This window comes from Mustela putorius, unplaced genomic scaffold, assembly GCF_011764305.1.
Source record: "Mustela putorius furo isolate JIRA1106 unplaced genomic scaffold, ASM1176430v1.1 tig00000430_pilon_pilon_pilon, whole genome shotgun sequence".
Lineage (NCBI taxonomy): Eukaryota > Metazoa > Chordata > Mammalia > Carnivora > Mustelidae > Mustela > Mustela putorius.
In genome coordinates, this window is record NW_025421377.1 from 16,406,446 (window position 1) to 16,428,139 (window position 21,694).

General features: G+C 33.6%; 1 protein-coding gene across 5 annotated transcripts in view; it reads right to left on the bottom strand.

Annotated features, from left to right (window-relative positions):
* The window catches only part of EPHA5 (EPH receptor A5), a 355,011-nt gene that overhangs the window by 36,337 nt on the left and 296,980 nt on the right, over window positions 1-21,694 (bottom strand). For all 5 annotated transcript variants that reach the window (XM_004764303.3, XM_004764299.3, XM_004764301.3 and 2 more), the window contains 3 exons: window positions 15,696-15,763; window positions 14,040-14,165; window positions 9,684-9,869 (listed from right to left, as the gene is read on the bottom strand). In XM_004764303.3, the coding sequence (XP_004764360.1) occupies window positions 9,684-9,869; window positions 14,040-14,165; window positions 15,696-15,763 (380 nt within the window). The remainder of the gene's footprint in view (window positions 1-9,683; window positions 9,870-14,039; window positions 14,166-15,695; window positions 15,764-21,694) is intronic.

Consider the following 21,694-nt stretch of genomic DNA (forward strand, 5'->3'; position numbering starts at 1 on the left):
TTTGTTGGTCAACTTTTTTGCTGGGTACAAGTTGGCTAAGAAAATAGGTCATATTTTATTCCATATAAAATTATGGCATCTTTGAATATAATATATCTGTGATACAGAATGAAAAATACAAGACCAAAAACTCTTCTTTATATGAGAAAATATCTAAAACATGACTAGTAGTTTTATTACCCCCTATTCCCCTTTTTAAAAAGATTTTATTTATTTATTTGTCAGAGAAAGAAGAAGCCAGTGAGGACAAGCAGGGGGAGCAGCAGGCAGAGGGAGAAGTAGGCTCCCCGCTGAGCAGGGAGCCTGATGCAGGACTTATCTCAGAATCCCAGGATCATGACTTGAACCGAAGGCAGAGGCTTAACTCACTGAGCCACCCAGACATCTCAAACCTCACTATATTTTAGAACTTGTCCCTTTACTATTTAATAAAAGCATGCCACATAAAATTTGTATTAATTTATTTTGAGGTAAGTAAAGAGATCTTGTGTCAGAAAAATCTATCTCATAGATCTATTAATAAACTTTATGTATTTGGAGGGAAAACAGTGCTCGTACATTCAGGAAATGCATTATAATTAACATAATGAAATTCTCCAGATGGACATCTGTATTTTTCCTAAGTGAATATTTCAAGTCATAGAATTAGAACCTGCATATTTATTCATACAACACTATCTAAAAGTGCAAATAAAGCTATAGGAAGTTAGACAATTACATATGAAGAAGAAATAACTAGGAAGAAAAAATATTTTTCATTTCAACGTCAAGATCACTAAAAACTTACTATTTCAAATAAAAACATAGGACTATCTAATTTCTTACTCAGATAATTATTTTTTTAAATACTTCAGAAGGAATATTCTTTTAATGGAATATGATAAGTATATTATAAAGCCACAGACACATTTCTCTTTTGCTTTATAATGTTTATAAAAGTAATTTAAAAATTTGTCTGAAATAATTCATTAGGCCTATGTTTGAAGATGCCTACATTCGGTGAAACACTACACGTGCAGAGAATGAGCACTAGAGGTGGGGATGTCATTTGAGCTGAACCTTGAAGGCTTCGGGGGTCACTCATGTCATAGAAGGAGGCAGATCCTCCAGCAAGAAGAGGTAGCATGTGCCAAGGCATCTGGTCATGAAAGAACCCATCAAGTTCAACTATGGCTAGAACCTTGGATTTTCACCCAGAAGTGATAGGAGATGAGTTGGGAAATGCTTTTTTAAGAAACCAACCGGCCCACAGTAGTAAAATAACTAACTAACTAAATAAATACAAATCATAATGTATTTATAAATAATGCCTGTCACAGCACAACAGAAGAAAAGATTGTAATTTTTTTCATTACTAAATTACAATATAAGATCATAAATGGAGAAATGCTTCTAATGTAACTTTAATGACACTGCCACATCCATTTTATTTCAGACAAATTTTAAAATAGACAAAGTTCCGCTTAGACCCTTTTGGCCCCATTCTCACATCCAAGAGCCCCTTTCAGATTTTCATTAATGTTGAAGCCCATTTTCTTTTCGAAGTCCACAACTAATGTACCACCCCAAGGGTGAAAGCCAGAATTTCTGACACCTGCTGTGGCACACGCTTCTATGTATTCTAAGTTACGCCAGACATAATGCTGGAGTATCCCGGAACGGCCTGCTGTAGTAGACATAACCCCTTCATTTGCCTGATTTCAGGAATTCAGAAGTAATGGGGAGGAAGCTGAGTTGGGAAATCCTGGCAGCAGCTTTTTACCAAACACTAACGAAGTATTTCAATAAATATACAGCTAATAGAGCCAAAGAGTTTGTACTGGCTAAACATTAGCACTGACCCAACTAGAAGGAGGCCTACATTTTCTGGAATCTGCCTGGGTAGCTCTTTTATTCTGACTTTGACCCCTGCTTACATAAGTCCATTGGGGAAATTGTCACAGTATAAATGCAATGGAAAGAACTGATTTCCAGCAGATATCCAGAGACGATAGAGTTAGCTTCGCCTCAACGGCGCCCCTTAGTTTGTAGTGTATGGTAGACGTCTTGTCCATCAAACCAAAAGCTGATCTGTGGCTGTCATTACTCACTCTGCCTCAAGTCCTTTATGACTGCAGCAACTTCCCTATAGCTCTACTCACAAAAGTTTCCATTTTCTCCTATTCTCTTTTTCTAGAATTTCTTCATTTTATCTACCTTTAATTTTTTGGACTCCTTTTTTTTTTTTTTTAATTTTTTTCTTTTTACCATTATGGGTCCATGGTACATATTTAGTACTGCTCACCCAAGGTCTATTGAGCAGAAATTGGAAAGAATTCCCGCGTAAAAATATTTTTTTCTTTGATGAGTTTGTTTCTTAAAAATACAAATTTTCATAGCGTGCTTTTATTAAGTAGTAAAGGGACCTTTTTAAAATATAGTGAGGTTAGTGTGGATTGATAAAACTAACAGTCATGTTTTAAATTTACTGAGCTTAGGAGAAAAAAATGTATACTATGAAATGAATGAACTGATCAGAAGATTTATTGACATTGAATAATATACATTTGGATAGAAAAAAATAAGTGATTACTTTTTAGGGAAATGGGCACCTGACATTTGTTCTATAAGATTTCTTAGATTTCATCATCTAGTTTTAAAAGTCAGATTAATTATTTATGACAGTGTAGGTTGTAATGTCAATAACAAAAAATATTTGAGAAGTGTGATAGGGAACTAAAACACTTCTCACATTTTAGAAAATGGGAGAAAAGCAATTAAAATGAATATTTGCAAACAAGCACGATCTTCTTTTGTTGACAAGAATAAGACACTTTAGGACCCATTCGATTATTTTTCATGCTTGAGTCATTTTAATGCTAATTATATTTAGTTTGGCTTATGTTTTGTCTCAGTTCATGCTAGCCTGCAAGAATGACATAGCAATAATTAATGTGGCTTACTCTAACCCTCGTAAATTCAATAAAACCATATAAATCATTTTCCATTATCCAGCTCGAAGTACAGACAAAAAATAGATTTGCCGATAATTTTGAAAGCATATTATCAAAAATCTATATAAAACAAGCTCATAAAGCATGTCAAAACATGATTCTAATCACAGAGTAGAATTTTTATATTACTTTATATTATTTACCAAAGACCTAGCCCAGGCAGAGTCTAAGTAGAAATAGAAACATATTTATAGAATTCACCACCCTTTTATTTTTTTTTATTTTTATTTTTATTTTTGTTGTTGTTGTTTTTAAAGATTTTATTTATTTATTTGACAGACAGAGATCACAAATAGGCAGAGAGGCAGGCAGAGAGAGAGAGGAGGAAGCAGGCTCCCTGCTGAGCAGAGAGCCCGATGTGGGGCTCGATCCCAGGACCCTGGGATCATGACCTGAGCTGAAGGCAGAGGCTTTAACCCACTGAGCCACCCAGGTGCCCCAGCACCCTTTTATTTTAATCATTCAGTATTGGTGATCATAAAAGAGCTACAATTTGCTGATTTATTGGATTTTCACTCTTCACAAGGCACAATGTTATTTTTAATTTTATTAAATTCCATAATAGTGACATTACAGAAGACATTTTTCAGAAACAGAAAAGTCAGGCTTAAAAAGATTCAATATATGATGGGTTGATGAGTGCAAATGTATAAGAAACAAAGCTGGGAATCAAATTTATGTCCATCTGACTATAAAAGCTATTTTCCTTTCTTCCACACTATAATACCTATAATTTCAAAATACTTATTTTAAAGTTTAAATTTTATTTTATTTATTTTATTTTATTTAAATTTTATTTTAAAACCTCACAATTATTTACTCCTTTCTGTTAATACAAACTTGGTCATCATGACCATGGTGCCACAAACTATCCAACCATTAATGGCAGATCCTGTAGGAAGTCAGCTTCTCTCAGTAAATAATACAACCTCACAAATAACCTTACATATGACTATTACTTATATATGTTCTGATTCTTCTGAAGTTTTCACACTTGAAAATGTAAGAAGAAAGATACATATGAGGGTATTTTACTACAATAGAAAAACTGAGTTTGTTTCCTTACTCTACGACTGTTTTGGTGCTAGCATCCATCACAAATCCAAGAGGAGAGAGAATATGCCGCCCTTGGCAAAGCAGTCCTTTTCCATAAGATAGCTCAAAGTTAGGTGAAACAAACTTCGGGGAATGTGGCTCTAGCCCTTGTTTTTCATAGCATTGCCCCAACAGCCTGGAGAGCTGTCATCTATTGGGAGCATATTAGAAATGCATAATCCCAGGACTCGATCTGATCTAATGAAACACATTCTACATTTTACAATATCCTCAGGGGCACGGACAGTTTTGAGAAACAGTAATCTAGGCCACATCACAGAAGTTGCAGCTAAATCTGGGCTTATTTTATTTGCATTGATTCCAGATGCTTTTCTGAAACCATTAGCTCATCAATAAACACTTGATACCACTTAAGCCTCCATTCAGGGAGCATTTGATTTAGAAGCATCATAATTCACTGGAGAATAATTGTCACTGGGTTTCTCTTAGAAATATTTTACAAGACTTGTAAATAATTAAAAGTAAGCCTGTGCTTATACTTACATATCTACAGTTTTATTTCACTCAGTCATTCTGGTTTGGGTTAGATTCCATTTAGTACACTAACACTTGCAGCTGTTTGAAATTACTTTTATTTTGACCCCAAGGGAAACTTGAGAAAACTCAAATATCATGGTTCAATTATTAATGGTTAATGGTCAATGAGAAAATGGAATCTTGTGCTTAGGACAGGAATAGATTATGCTTATTAAGGGGATAAGAAGGGGAGGACAAAGTATGGGGCAATTAGAAGAGTATTCATATGTTAATTCCATTATGGTCTTTAGTGTTGGTTAACATTGTAGAGAAAAATCATTTATAACATTCTGTAATTTTAATTTTGGGGAAGATGATAAAGTAAAAAGTTGATATACTTTACCTGAAACAGGAGCATGAAAACACCACGTCTCTAAATAGAAACTCGAAACTTTCCCTAATATCTTCATTTATTCCAGATGGTTTACACTGATAAGCTTTTTCAGTAGATGCTCATTTCTCAAATTAGGAATTAATTTGAGTTGTTCTGACATTACTGAAGGTAGATGATTACTTATGGAACGGAAATTATGAACTTTTCAGAGGAGATGGGGTATCCGAGAATTAAGAAATCTGATCGTTTTCTTTTATTAATAATGAAAATAACTTTAAAAATACAATGATTAATTTACTAATAGTCAATCTATGAGACAATACATTTTGTTTGTATAGTTCTATTTTATTTTTTTGATGAGCAAGAATTAGATTTTATCAGGAAGAATACTTATAAATAGCTAATAACTATTTTACACATATTTCTTAAACTTCATTATATGCCTTAACAAAGAAAAATAGGCACTGAATCAATGAGCTGGCTTTTATTTCTACTTCATCTTTAAATTTTTTTCCATTGCGGTTTATCACTGGTTCATAGAATTTATTTCCTTATGCAAAATGCACATTGTAAAATTCAAGTATACTTACACTTTAAAACATTTACATTTTTACATCTCAGGACTAAAGGTAAATCAGTCACTATATTCTTATAGGCCTCTCAAATGTAAGTTGTCCAAACGAAACTACTGATTACCAACCACAGTCTTGATTCTACTAGACTTTTCCCTATAAATGGCAATTCCTTTCTTTGAAGAACTAATGACTAATAATTAATAATTATTGACTCTTCTCTTTTTCTCACACTCCATATCTAAATCACAAGAAGCCTTTCTGTGATAGTCTTCAAAATATCGAAAGAATCCAACTACTCCTCACCATGCTAGATCAGCACCCTGTTCTAGTCATAATGACGTATGAATGTCAGTAGCCTCCTCATGGTCTCCCTGCTTAAACATAGGCTCTTACTATCTATACTTAACATGGCAGCCAGACTGATCTTGTTAACACAGATATCAGATTCCATCACATCTTGGTTCTAAAGGCTGCAAAGCTAAGACTAAGAGATGGTGTTTATAGGGACCAAATATTGTGCACCATCTCTCCTCCTACTACATCGCCAAGTTAAGTTCCTTCCAGACTCATCTCCATTATTCCATTGAAGCAACACTGCATCTTCAAGTTAACTTCTTTCCGACTCTTCTCCTTCATTCCACTGAAGCAACAATGGCCTTGATATTTCTTGAACTTCCCATGTAAGTTGCATTTAAGGCTTGCTGGTGCTTATTTCTACAACATTCTGTCCCCAGATATTTGTCAGACCCACACCTTCACTTTATTCAAGCCTTACTAGAGAGGCCTTTAACGAAATAAAATAGAAATTTCCAATCCTCAACCAAAGCAATCCCTTGTTTCCTCACCTAGCTTTATTTTCTTATTTAATATATTATAAATACATTTATTCATTTAGTTTCTTTCTCCCCACCCAAAGTAAACTTCATAGAGGCAGGAACTCAGTCTGTTTAATCTCTGATGTATCCTGATTAATAGCTATGGACATATATTAGGTGGTCAGTTAATATCTTTGAATAAATCAATGTTTGTCAAGTATATACTGAATGATGAAATATGAGGTTGGTAATGTACACTCTTTAAGAGCTTGGATTTGGAAGTTATGTGAAAGTTTTAAAATGTGGCATTATTCTATGCTAGTTTTATGATACTAAATAAGGTATTTAACCTCTTTAAAGTTGATTTTTCCCATCTGTAAAATGAGAACAAATACTAGTGTCTAAACAATAGATTATTGTGCAGATTAAAGGAGATAATAAAGAGAATTAAGCTTAGTAAATTCTTAAAGTAATATTAATGATTAGTAGTAGTAGTAAATGGTATATAAAAGATCTTTTGAAAAGATTCTCAAGCTATTTCCTTCATATGAATTTTTTTTTCAAAACAACCTTAGTTTTATAGGATAAGATTTTCAAAATAAAATAAAACTATATATCTTGCTAGTTTTAAATGTTTATATAAATGCATCTAGTCATTCCACTTAGTTAATACCATTTATGTCTTTTTTTTTTTTTTTTAATCACCTAATATGTCTGGCCCTGTGATAGAGGCTAGGGAGGCTATAAACATGTATCAATTTCAAGTAGCTCATTTTGTAGTAAGGATGATAAAATGTGTGGAGGGATATGATATCACTATACATACAACTATGAAGTGCTTGAGTATACAAGATCGAGTGTGTAAGGTTGTCCCTGGCAGAGAATTTACTCATTCAACAGATATATGAAAGGCTACACATGCTGAGCACTGATACAGGAACACGCAGGTGAACAAGACAACAAAAACCTGGGCCCTTTGAGGCTTAAATTCTAATGTAGAACCAGGAAGCTTTCCTTTACTGAGCTACTTGTGGATGGGAAGCTTTCCTTTACTGAGCCATTCAACATTATCTAGTGGTTCTTGTATGCAAGGCAGGCACTGAGAATAGAAAGAAAAAATGAAGATAAATGACAATGATCTCATGGATAAAGCCAGATCTAAATTAATACTGAAGGTCAAGTAGAGCCAAGGAAAGTGGAGAGGACAGTTTATGGCTGAATGAAGTATTTCAAAGAGGTAGAACAAGGACTCGATAAGTTTTTCTGGAAAAGAAATAGTGAAATGTGGGCTTATGGCCAAAATTACATGGGGTTAAGCATCAAAGTATATATACTTTGCTTCATTTTTTGCTTGTTTGGTGATGAATCATCAGAGGAAAGCAGTGATTTAGTAAAATCAACCTTGGGGCAGTATGTATGGAATGGGCTAAGAGAAGACAAAAGTGGGAAGGCTAGTTTGAGGATTGTTGAAATATCCCTGGAAAATATTTAGTAAGAGCCTGTAAGATGGAAGTGACTTTAAAAGATAGAATGAAATACTATATTTGAAAAGTAATTGCAAACTTACCTAATAAGTCAGAATTGTCTATTTAAAAAATCAGTTGTCATTGAATGTGCTATCTCCTCAGACATAGAAATAGAAACAAATAAGGAGAGATTTCTCTAATGTTTCTCTAATATTTTGCTTACAGGTATTAATTTTAGAGAAGACTATATTTATTTGTACATGATCCTAGATTAAGAAATATAACTATGAATCATTTTAGGACTCAATAGAAGTATTCCTTTAGTCAACTTTGACAATAATTTCTACAAGTGGGGAAAGATAAATCTTAAAGAACTAAAGATGCTGCAATAGGAAAATTATTTCTCCTATTTTTCCTTTAATTTTGAATCTCTTCAAATCATAGAAGTTGGCACTGTATATATTACATTAAAGCATCTTGTATTGCGAGTGAGCCAATTAAGCCAGGACCTGTGGGGTTTTTATATCATTTCTCATGAAGTCTCTCAGGAATATATAAATATTTCTGATATGCCCTCTTTAACAACACATCACAGAAGGAATTGGGATTTGGTCTCATGTTTCTGGCATGTAGAGCAGTGGTACAAGAAAGATGAAGTTTCATGATGGCCCCACCCAGAGGTGTGCGACTTCAGACTCCCTACCTCAGCTACAATCAGAAAAATCATGAGATTTAGTTGCACTTATGTCTCATTATCTGTGTGCTGCAGGTTGAGAATAATTGCTGAATAAATTAGCATCAGATCAGAGAGCATGAAATTAAGGACACAAATAAAGTGAGTTGCAACATGGTAAATTAAAAACAAGCTGAAGACTTCCTAGGCTGAACATCAAGAGGTACATTTATTAAGGGAGAATGCAGTTTGAGCTCACATAGAACAAAAAATAGGACAGAAATATTTTAAATATTTTCATTTTGCTTTACGTATATGTGTAGTTTCATGGCAGCAACAGCAAACAGAATATTTGATTAGGAAATAGACATTTTTAATCTGTATTCCCAGCTCCAGTACTGTTTTTTAGACTAAAATTTATAAAATTTAGATATGCTCATGTGTTCATAAAGATTTCAAGTACATATAAAATATATGACAAATTTAGTTGACTTAATATGAGAAATTTAGTTGTCTTAGTTTGTCTCGGTCAGGACCTATTCACAGTAAACAAGTTTTATAACAAATCAGGGGTCTATAAAAGGAAGTGAATATTAATTATAATAATTTTGGGGTGTTGTCCACTAGTATCTGATGCATTTACTTAAATTAAAATAAATATTTATTCACTACTCTAATTAGCTGCAGATCTATTCACACACACACATACACACAAATATATTTTAATTTAATTTGTTCAACAATGTTACAAGTTAGGTATGATGTCTCTCTTTTTTTGGTGATATTGGGGCTCAAAATGTTTAACTGATGATGGACTGGTTTAGCTTTAGGTATAATAGACTTACATAAATATTTAAGACACTGTCTGTATTTTCCCAGGAGCAGACTTTTTTTTACTTCTTTTTTTTTTTTTTTTTTTTTTTTGGTAGCAAAAGAGACATATATGCAAAAGAGACAAAATTAAATGAAATATTTGAATAAGAGTTTTGGGCAAATGGAAGGTCATTACAGATAACTGCAAAGATCAGCTTGGACAAGAATCTATTAAAATACAGGAAAATTATTATTAATATTAGAGACATTTTGAATAACATTGCTGTGGCTAATTTTCTTTTTATCCTGAAATTAATAATAACCTAATAGAAGACACCCAGATATTCATGATACACACACACATAATTTCTACTGTACTCACTTTTGGTCACAACACCTTCTAAGTGAATGATATTAGGATGATCAAACTGCCCCATGATACTTGCTTCACCCAGGAAATCTCGGCGTTGCTTTTCTGTGTAGCCTACTTTCAGGGTTTTGATTGCCACAGGTAATTCTCTTTTTCCTGGAAGTTTCAAACGTCCACTACAAACTTCACCAAATTCACCTTGTCATAAAGATGGAAAAACACAAAATTATTTCAAAATTTTACCCTAATAATAATAAGAATATTAATGTTTAGACAAAACAGTATTAAAGGGGAGTCCAAACTTCATTATCAGTGGTAAGAGAATAAGTGGTGCTTTGGGAAAAATCGTCTACTGGTGAAATAAAACACTGGGGGTTATTAGCTTCATCCATCTCACTTACAAAAACCTTAATGAAAACATTAGAAAGAAATTGAATGTAACTGACTGAAAATCACTTCCCTCCTCCTTCTCTTTCTACGGTAGCAGTGCCTTAATTAAGAACAGGAAAAGAAGAAAGTTTATGGAAGGACAAAAAGGAAATAATTTTTAAGGAGGAGATGATTCATAAACAGAGTAACCGAGTGCTTAAACTATGTAAATAATTTCGGGTACTACAAATTATATGTAGAATATAAAAATAGTAGATAATAAAATCCTATGTTTGAATATACATATTTATGCTGTTTTTTTTTTAATAAAACAAACATTTGCTGGTTTAAAGATTTTATTTATTTATTTGTCAGAGAGAGAGATGGAGAGAGCACAAGCAGGGGGAGTGGCAGGCAGAGGGAGAAGCAGGCTCCCTGCTGAGAAAGGAGCCCAATGCAGGATTTGGTCCCAGAATTCTGGGATCATTACCTGAGCCAAAGGCAGATGCTTAACCAACTCAGCCACCCAGGAGTCTCACATTCTCGGGTTAAAATATGAGCTCCACAGAAGGAAACATTAAAATATGACAAATAACATACCACTTTGAAAGTAAGTCAGTTATAAAAGATTTAAAAACATTCTTTGTTACATCGGGACATTAAAAAAAAAAAAAGATCAGGACATTGACATGGTATATTCTAAAATATAAATACAAATTAAAAGAAAAGAGAAAGGACCCCAAAAGATAAAATCATCAATGATAGAAAAAAGATCACAACCAACACCACAGAAATACAAACAATAATAAGAGAATATTATGAAAAATTATATAACAACAAACTGGGCAATCTAGAAGAAATGGACAATTTCTTAGAAACTTACAAACTACCAAAACTGAGAAAGGAAGAAATAGAAAATTGGAACAGACCCATAACCAGAAAAGAAACTGAATCAGTAATCAAAAATCTCCCAACAAACAAAAGTCCTAGACCACATGCCTTCTCCAGGGAATTCTTCCAAACATTTTAAGAAGAGCTAATGCCTAAAAAAAAAAAAAAAAAAAAAAAATTAAGTTAAATAAAAAGAAGAGCTAATGTCTATTCTGCTCAAACAGTTCCAAAAACAAAAATGGGAAGAAAGTGAAGAAAGAAAGAGAGAAAAGAAAAAGAAAAAGAAAAAAGAAAGAAATGGAAGGAAAACTTCCAAACTCATTCTATAAAGTTAGCATTATTTTGATCCCCAAACAAGACAAAGACCCACTAAAAAGGGGAATTAGAAGTCACTATCTCTGATAAACATGGATGCAAAAATTCTCAATAAAATACTAGCAAATCAGATTCAACAGTACATTAAAAGAATTATTCACCACAATCAAGTGTGGTTTATTCCTGGGCTGTAGGGGCGGTTCAATATTCACAAGTCAATCAACATGGTACAATACATTAATAAAAGAGAAGATAAGAACCATATGATCCTGTCAATAGATGCAGAAAAAGCATTTGACAAAATACAGCATCCTTTCCTGATACAAACTCTCAACAAAGTAGGGTTAGATGGAACAAACCTCAGCATCATAAGGCCATATATGAAAGACCCACAGCTAATATCATCCTCAGGGGGAAAACTGAGAGCCTTTCTCCTATTGTGAGGAACAAGACAAGGATGTCCACTCTCACCATTACTTTAACACAGGACTGGAAGTCTTAGCCTCAGCAATCAGGCAACAAAAAGGAAGGCAAGGGAGAAGTCAAACTTTCATTATTTGCAGGTGAAATGACACTCTGTGTAGACAACCTGAAAGACTCCACCAAAAAATTGCTAGAACTCATACACGAAATAAGCAAATTTGCAGGATTCAAAATCAACATACAAAAATCCATTGCATATCTATACACCAATAACAAAGCAGCAGAAAAAGAAATCAAAGAATCAATCCTATTTGCAACTTCACCAAAAATAATAGGATACCTAGGAATAAATCTAACTAAAGAAGTAAAAGATCTGTATTCTAATAACTATAGAACACTTGTGAAAGAAATTGAAGAGGACACAAAGAAATCAAAAAGCATTCCATATTCATGGACTGGAAGAACAAATATTGTTAAAATGTCTATAATACCCAAAGCAATCTATAGACTTATTACAATCCTTATCACAATATCAAAACCATTTTTCAAAGAACTAGAACCAATAATCCTAAAATTTGTATGGAACCACAGAAAACTTTGAATAGACAAAGCATTCTGAAAAAGAAAAACAAAACTTGAAGCACCATAATTTCAGACTTCAAACTACATTACAATGTTATAGTGATCAAGACAGTATGGTACTGGCACAAAAATTGACACATACATCAATGGAACAGAATGGAAAACCCAGAAATGGACTCACAACTCAATGGTCAACTAATCTTTGACAAAGCAGGAAATAATGTTAAATGGAATAAAGACAGCCTCTTCAGCAAATGGTGATGGGAACATAAGACAGCCACATTCAGAAGAATGAAACTGGACCACTTTCTAATACCATACATAAAAATAAATTCAAAATGGATAAAAGACCCTAATGTGAAACAGGAAACCATCAAAGTGCTAGAGGAAAACACAGGCAGAAACCTCTTTGACTTTGCAGTAGGAACTTCTTACTGGACACATCATCACAGGCAAGGGAAACATAAGCCAAAATGAACTATTGTGACCTCATCAAGTTAAAAACCTTCTGCACAGCAAAGGAAACAATCAACAAAACTGAAAGGCATCCTACGAAATGGGAGAAGATATTTACAATGATATATCTGATAAAGTGTTAGTATCCAAAATCTACAAAGAACTTATCAAACTTAACACCCGACAAACAAATAACCCAGTCAAAAACTAGACATGAATAGGTACTTTCCCAAAGAAGACATCCAGATGGCTAATGGACACATGAAAAGATGCTCAACATTACTCATAATCAGGAAAATACAAATCAAAACCACAATGAGATATCACCTCACACCTCTCTGGATGGCTAAAATTAACAACACAAGAAATAACAGGAGTTGGTAAGGATGCCAAGAAAGGGGAACTGTCTTTCACTGTTGGTGGGAATGCAAACTGGCGCAGCCATTCTGGAGAACAGTGGAGGTTCCTGAAAATGTTAAAAATAGAACTATCCTACAGTCTAGCAATTTCCCTACTAGGTATTTACCCAAAGGATAAAAAAAATACAGTTTCAAACAGATTCAAAATTATATATGCACCCTGATGTTTATAGCAGCATTATCAACAATAGCCAAACTATGGAGAGAGCCCTAATGTCCACTGACTGATGAATGAATATATTATATACAATGGAATATAACTCAGCCATCAAAAAAAAAAAAGTGAAATCTTGTCATTTGCAATGACATGGATGGAGCTAGAATGCATTATGCTACATAAAATAGGTCAGTCAGAGAAAGAAAAATGCTGTGTGATTTCACTTACACGTGGAATTCAAGAAAGAAAACAGATGAACATATGGGAAGGGGGAAAAGGATAAAAGGAGGGACAGAAACAACCCATAAGAGACTCTTTTTTAAAAAAGATTTTATTTATTTGAGAGAGAAAGAGACAGAGAGAGTGAAAGAAAGAACACAGCTGGGGTGAGGGGCAGAGGGAGAAACAGACTCCCTGGGAGTCCAATGCAGGGCTCAATCCTGGAACTCCAGGATCATGACCTGAGCTAAAGGCAGACACTTAACCAACTAAGCCCCCCAGCTGTCCTGCCATAAGAGACTCTTAAGGATAGAGAACAAAGTGAAGATTGAAGGCGGGAAGTGGCGGAGGGTGAGCCAGATGGGTGATGGGCAATAAAGAGAGCACTTGTTAGGATGAGCACTGGGAATTGTATATAAGTGATGGATCGCTGAATTCTACCCCAGAAACAGATATTGCATTGTATATTAACTACCCAAATTTTATATGAAAAATAGAATAAATAAATAAAAGTAGGAGTTAAACACACTATTGTACCTGCTCCAATAACTCTTTGAATGGTGATGCATGAAGCTTCTATCTCCTTGGCAAATTCATGGACAGCTTGATTGGGATCCTCATAGGTGTGTGGATCAATATAAGTTCTTACTCCTGGCAGCTTAACTGGAAAAATAAATGTGCATTAAAATATAACTGTTCATAAGGATGAATGAAATCAGACATTATTAATCCCTAATCCCTTAAATCCCTAATTCCTAGAAATGCCCAAACTATAAGGACAGCCCTCACCCCCCTCAGTTATAGGAGTCATTTGTATAGCTATGTCATTATTATAACTGTAGAAATCTGGATTGCTGCTATGTACAAGAAGTTCACATATGACAACATATATGAATAGATATTATCTTTCAACAATAATGTTCATAGAGTCAGTCTCATAGGTAAACTAAGGTAAGTTTCTTTCCTACACTGGATAATGAAATGCTGTGAGTGGCTGTTTTGTTACTCTGTTTCACTGAAAATGCTACCATAGATGAATTTTGATTTTACAAAAACATAATTTAAAATAATTTTTCTGGTGCTTTGGTCCAGTAAGGCTAATACAGAAGTCAAAAGAAAAAGGGAAGTTCTATCTCTCACTCCACCCCTGTTACTTCATGGCTTTAACTAAGACTCTACGATTCTATGAGTCTCCCTTTCATCACATTTAATGGCTATCAATTTCACAAGTTGCTGGTTTTTTTTTTTTTAAAGGATAGATAGCATTAAATAGGATAGGACCTATGAAAACAGATTCAAAGCTTTGCAGCATGAATTATGGCTTCAGTGATTTTGACTTTTATGGTCATAGCAGAGTGACAAAAACAAAAGAAATTATTTTTATTTACTTGTCAAATCAACTAATGCCATACTATTTATGAAAAATGCACATTTTATTTTTTTAATGTTATTTATTTGATAGAGAGAGACACAGAAAGAGAGGGAACATAAGCAGGGCAAGTGGGAGAGGCAGAAGCAGGCTTCCAGATGAGCAGGGAGCCAGAGCGGGCCTCAGTCCCAAGACTTGGGGATCATGACCTGAGCTAAAGGTAGTGGTTTAACGACTGAGCCACCCAGATTCCCCCCAAAATGCACATTTTAAAATACCATTAATTTGAACTCACTTAGTCTAGTTTTTAAAGTATGGTATCAAAACTTGATTTTCTGTGTTTTTAAAAAGGATAGTCTTTTTCAAATCATTGAATGAAGATTGTTGTTATGGGATCTGCACAGGAAATTCCTGCTAAAGTGCTAGAAAAAGAAGAAAGATACTGAGAAATTTTATTTGCTTCTTCCAATGGTGTTATTTAATGATAACTTTCTACCAACTCTGCTGAAAGAAATTAGAATTGGTCTGGAAATTTGGTTTGAAATATAATAGCTTTTTACAATGATTGAGAAGGGGTTTTTTTTTTTTTTAATTATAATGAAGGTTTGTTTTAAAAAATTGAATAAATCATCCAGCTGTTGTCTAGAGTCAGGCAGCAATGCCCCCAAGCCCATATGCTTTACAGGAACATAATGGAAGAATTACATTTTTTTAAACACAATATTTTGGTCAGTTATTACAAATCTCTTTGTCTGAAAGTACATAAAAATAAAAATAAAACCTCCTCTATTTTGTTTTCACTTGATTCTTTATAATTTGCTTACTGTGCCCATTATGAAAATGCATCTTTTCCTCTTCCGGATCTTGTTTTGCTTTGCTGTAACCACACCGCCTGGAACAGAGGAAGCTACAATTAGCCACATCTCCAAGTGTTGAATAACATGAAGCCCAGAAGCTCAAAATGCAATTGAAATGATTGCAGGCCTAACTGATTTTCACACTAGTAGCATGAAAAACACCAGTTCTTCTTTTGGATGAACGATATTTCCGCCATCCGTATCTCTCAGTCTTGCCCAGATTTCACTGAGAAGTCAGAATCCATCCAAGTCCTTTTTTTTTTTTTTTTTTTTTTAATTCTCTCTACCATACACCACACTCCAGATATTTTCTGTTTCCTTTCTTTCTTTCTCGCTTTTTTTTTTTTTGGTCACCCCAGAAGCCTTTTTACAGAATGCACCGCCCAAAATGTGTCTCTGATTCAATAGTGTCCTCCTTTCAATATCTTACTCTATCTTTTTAATTTTTTTTTTTTCCCTCTTGGTTGGGGGTCTTTCTCCACTCAGTCCACTTAGATCACTACCAATTAACCAAACCTGCAACCCTTCTCAGTTCAGCTCCACTCCCCAAATCTTATTCTCTCCTATTTTACTGAACTACTTACTAATGTCAGCGTCCTTGCAACCTGTTCTTGTTACTGAAAAAAATCTGCTCTTTGAGGTTCACAAATGACATAGTCACCTCATGAATTTATCTTAGTTTTTAATTATTCATGATGGTCTGAAATCTCTGACACTCCTTTCCTGACACTTCTTGCTCCTCCCCTCATTTATGTGAACTTCTCTGGTTCTCTACTGTCAATCCATTCATTTCCATCAATTTAATTAATACCTCCCTTCTGGTTTAATTCTTTTGAGAGCTATACTCTTATTCCATCACAGATTTATTTTAGAGGGATATTCCATTGGCATACAGACTCAACAGATGTGAAAAAACAATCAGTATACTTCTCTTGACTTTCAGTCTTGATCAGTTGCCTTCTTTTTCTGTTAACAACACTGGCAAGGCCTTGGCCCCTTTAGGAACAAAGCCTTATCCTTGTGTACCTCACAGCAAATTAGTTGTCAAATCCCAAGCATTGTATAACATAAAAGTCTTACAATTCATCTCTTCTTTTTCATTAGCTCTACTGGTTCTTCAATTAAGGCTTTGTTATTTTTCATTTGGATTGCTGTAAGTGCCTCCGAACTGATACTCTTGCATTCTGCAACTATTTTCCCAAACTCTACTAGACCTGGCTTAGCCCAATTACCATAAATAAGGTTACTTTTCTACTTTGTTGTCTCCTAAGTCATTAATCAATCAATAAGATAAAGATTTCTAAACATAGCCCTAATGCCTATTTCCTACGCTACCTCTGTTATCTTATCTTCAAGTTCATAAGACTATAGATTCTCAGGTCCTCAAGATCTTTCTCCATGCTTCCACACATTTGCATATACTTGTTCCCACACCTAAGATATTCTTCCTAACAATTTTCAGTCATCAAAGTCTAGTTCAATTTTTGCCTTTTTCATGGTCTTCTTTCTTCCTGATACCCCAACTTAATGCAATCTTTCCCCATAGGAACCTAACAGTTTTCTGTATTCCTGTCTCATTGCAATTCCCATTTCAATGCAACATAATCATTTTGTATGTCTTCTGGTTCTTTTACTATTTGCCAGTTTTGTAAATGACAGTAGATAGCGTTTATCTATAAATTTCTGTAGTGACCTAGTGCCTATCTCAGAGCTGGCACCAAAAATATTTGTCACATTGATGAATGAATAAATGAATGAGTGAATGATATGTTGATTGCATCTACACAATGACAAGTATTTGGAAAGTTGATGAATACTAAGTTGATGTGGTACATGATAAAACATTAAAACAACTGACTCAAATGAAAATATTTAAATTATTTTAGTGAAAGTCTAGGAAAGTGAATTTACTTTTCATAAGGTCTCATAAAAAATTGAATTTATTAAAAACAAAATTCCCATTCATTTCTGAATAAAGAAAATACAACCAAAACGACAGATTGACAAATAATTTCAGTATAAAGTTGGTTGAAAACTACTATCTGTTGTAAATGAAGTGTCCAATCCACACGTACAAAAGAGAACTTTCCCTTGTTTACATATTCTATGATATTTCTTTAATATATGCATATTTTGATGTAGAAATGAAACCTATTTTATATTTTATATTCTATATCATTTCCTAGTGTATAACTACATATATATTATACAAAGTAGATAACACAACCCATCTCTGTGTCATTTTTGAATAAAAAATACAATATATTTGTTTAATCATGTTAACAAACTGACAGTTTATTAATAAAATACAGCTAAGTGAAATTTGAGGAGATCTGAAATATCCTTAATAGGTATGCTGTTCTTGGGTGAACAAAAATACACAATGGGGATTTGGTGGCTTCTCAAATTTTATTCATAACACTTAAATAGCTGCATTTGTCTCCAAGAGTCCTTAAGACATCTTGAATTAAATCACTGCAGTGAAATGGAGAGGAAAAAAAATACATAAAATCATACTAAAACTACATTTGGTCTGACATTTAAGTTATTTTAACGCACTGTTGATAATTTTTCTAGATACTACATTATTCTTTCAATCTTTAATACATGTGTCTCTAGAGAGAAGTTATTGATACTTTTTAAAATCAATGTTCTAACTACAATTGTGTGAAATCACCCTGAGGTTTAGGTTATTTAAATAATACCGACAAAAAAACCTTTGTTAGAAGAATTCTAAAGAGACCTGAAAAGTATACAAGTTCTTGCAGTTTACTTTAGAAAACAAACATCCATTCTACCTTCAACTCCTCTGCCTTCAAAAGGAAAAAGAAATAATAATAATAAGCTTTCAAATTTGTATCTTCAAATAGTCTTTATCATTAAATAAGCCTCATGGATTTTTAAATTGCATGCAAATTCCTCATATGAAAATGGAAATAAAACTTTGGATCTCATCTAAAAAGTGGTCTGGGAATACCTTGGTGAGGACTGGTTAACATTTTAATACCTAAGGTGAGAGTCAGGAGGACAATAGAAAGGAGTTATTTTTGACTATGGGCATCTCTAGAGCTCAATAACATTAACATATAAAATTAAGTTCTGGAAACCCCCAAAGCATCATTAAAACAAGCCTCAACAAGATACAGCAAGTAAAAGTGCAGCTGACAGAGAATGGCAGAGTTTCAGCCTCACTAACAGAGCACCGCAGGATGACGGCTCCTTCAGTATCATCTTCTGTACCTGCTCCAGATGCATAATTTTAACCCATCACACAAACAGTCAATAAATATGCCATTCTATACATAAATTATGCCTCCTACCTTCTGGAACCGATTTTTTTTTTTTCTGAATGGAAAAGAAACAGTTTCTTCATTTTGCTCCATATCACAATTTTAATGAGCTTTGATATCACTGTACTAAAAATATCTGGAGTGTTTTCAATTATGGAAATCATCTTCTTGTCATTTTTACTTATGTTTTCTTAGAAAACAATGCTGTCTTACTGTTTATTAGTAGAGGTGGCCATGAGAATGTAGGTGTGATTCATACTCATTAATTAATATTTGTTAAGAAGTCCTAGAGAGACAGTGTATAAATATAACAATGACTTTAATAGGTTATTTAGAAACCAGCCTATTTTCTCCCATGCTTGTTCTAAAAATTTAGGGTAACACATCCTTGAGGATACTAATTCTGATCTTCAAAAATTTAGTCCCAATCATAAATGATCCAAACTTGGATATTTGAAATTTCCATAATACATGAAAGTATTTCCATAATACATTTATGTATGGATGGAGTGCCAATAAGTAATTTAATTCTTGGATGTCAATTAAGAATTTGATAATAAATTAGAGTATAATGTCAAGGCCACCAGAGGACCACGCAATGCATAGAATTAGTACTTTACTAAATGGCACCCTTATGACTAATGAGGAAAGATGAGTGAAAGCAATAGCCAAATGAGATTGTAAATTCTTGTCAACTACAGCTTCCAGAGAATCAGTTTTCCATTTCTTTAGCCTACAGAAAAAACAAAAAATAAAACAAAACAAAACAAAAACAAGCACAAACAAACAAACAAAAAACGCTTTTCTTCCTGCTGAATTCTGTATCAGGTGGGGAGGGATAAAGAAATAGTTCTGCATTTTGATTTTTTCTGAAAGAGTGAGCATATGCACTCCCTAGGTCAGAAACGGAAACTTCTATGTTGCCTCCCTGTTTTCCAGATTAAGAAATGCCTTACCTATATTTTAGAGCCAAAAAATAAAATTCAAAAGGCAACAAATAGCAGGATGTTTTACTTATGGAAAACAAAATCTTCTTGTAATTTATTTATTTTTTATTTATTTATTTTTAAAGATTTTATTTATTTATTTGACAGAGAGAGATCACAAGTAGGCAGAGAGGCAGGCAGAGAGAGAGAGGAGGAAGCAGGCTCCCCGCTGAGCAGAGAGCCCGATGCGGGACTCGATCCCAGGACCCTGAGATCATGACCTGAGCCGAAGGCAGAGGCTTAACCCACTGAGCCACCCAGGCGCCCCCTTTTTTTTTTTTTTAAGATTTTATCTTCTTGTAATTTAAACCTCTGTAAGAACCACACTTCTCCAGATGTGCACACTCTCCTATTCTTACATGATAATGACCTCAACCACTGCATAATTTAAGAATTTTATTGCTAACATCTTAAAAAGAATAAGTTACAGCTTCTGAGGAAGGAGTTGGACTTTTTCACTTCAGGATTCTCTCCAACTAAACAAAGCTAGTTTTAATAAAAGCTCAGCTAATTCAGCCTCATAAAGTAAAGAAGCATATGAATACCAGCTTCTTAATATATTTAATGAATACTAGGAATAAATTAAGTTTTGTTTTACAGGATGATATTCTTCAATATGAATGCAATTGAAAATGTAGTGAAATGAGATTTTGAATATTAATCTGTATTGTCTGCAGGTCCTTGACTCTCATTCATACATTCTTCATTCTAGGGTACTGTGATTTTTGAGGTCTTCACAGATAGATTTAAGTTATACAAAAAAATGATCTATTACTGTTTACTCAAAATTCTCAAGCACACTTCTCAAGAGAAATGTATTTATGCTAAAAATCACACTTTCCTTGGGATATGGGAATGGAGTGATTATAACACACAAAATGTAGGCTTAGCTTGCAAAGTTCCCGTCTCACATTCTGTCAGAATACTAACCACTCTATGATTGAAGGCAACATGAGATACAACCTTATTTCTTATTTTATGTCTTACATTCCATTTTTTAATTTCCATATTCTAAAAGACAAAGAAAAAAAGAATACCTTTGAAATAACGGCCTCCAAAATAGTATAGTACATATGAATTGGTAAATTTTTGACTAATGAACTCTTCAGATAATTTTAGAATTAGCAATAGGAAGACTTGAACACTTTCAAATACTCAAAGATGAATTGTAAACTCTTCAACATGGAGTTAAATTTTAATTGACTTAGAATATTGATATAAAAACACATTTCATAAAGTATGACATGTGAAGACTGTCTCCCTGTTTTCAATAAATTTTGTTCTAATGTAAGATTCGGTAATATCCTATTAATTTTTAAACTATTTCATGAATATGACTATTGGATTTCTCAGTTAGAGTAGGTCCATAAATATCTTATACAATATCTCCTACTTGAGGTTCCACAAGTATTATAAAAAGAATTTGGGAGCAGTTCATTGTTATGTTTTATACAGCAAGTCTTCAATTGGAATTTAATATATTCTCTATATATTGCAATGGCATGTCTTCATCTGCCTGCTATGAGCACTCAAATGGGGGTCTAGAATTATAAGGGATAATTTTATATTCTCTGTCTCTCTTCTAATTCTATAAAATGCGATAGTACTTCCACATACGTCCCTGACAGAAATGTTGTGAAGATGAATGAAATAATCTCTGTTGTATGTATGTGGAAATAAAAATTTGCTC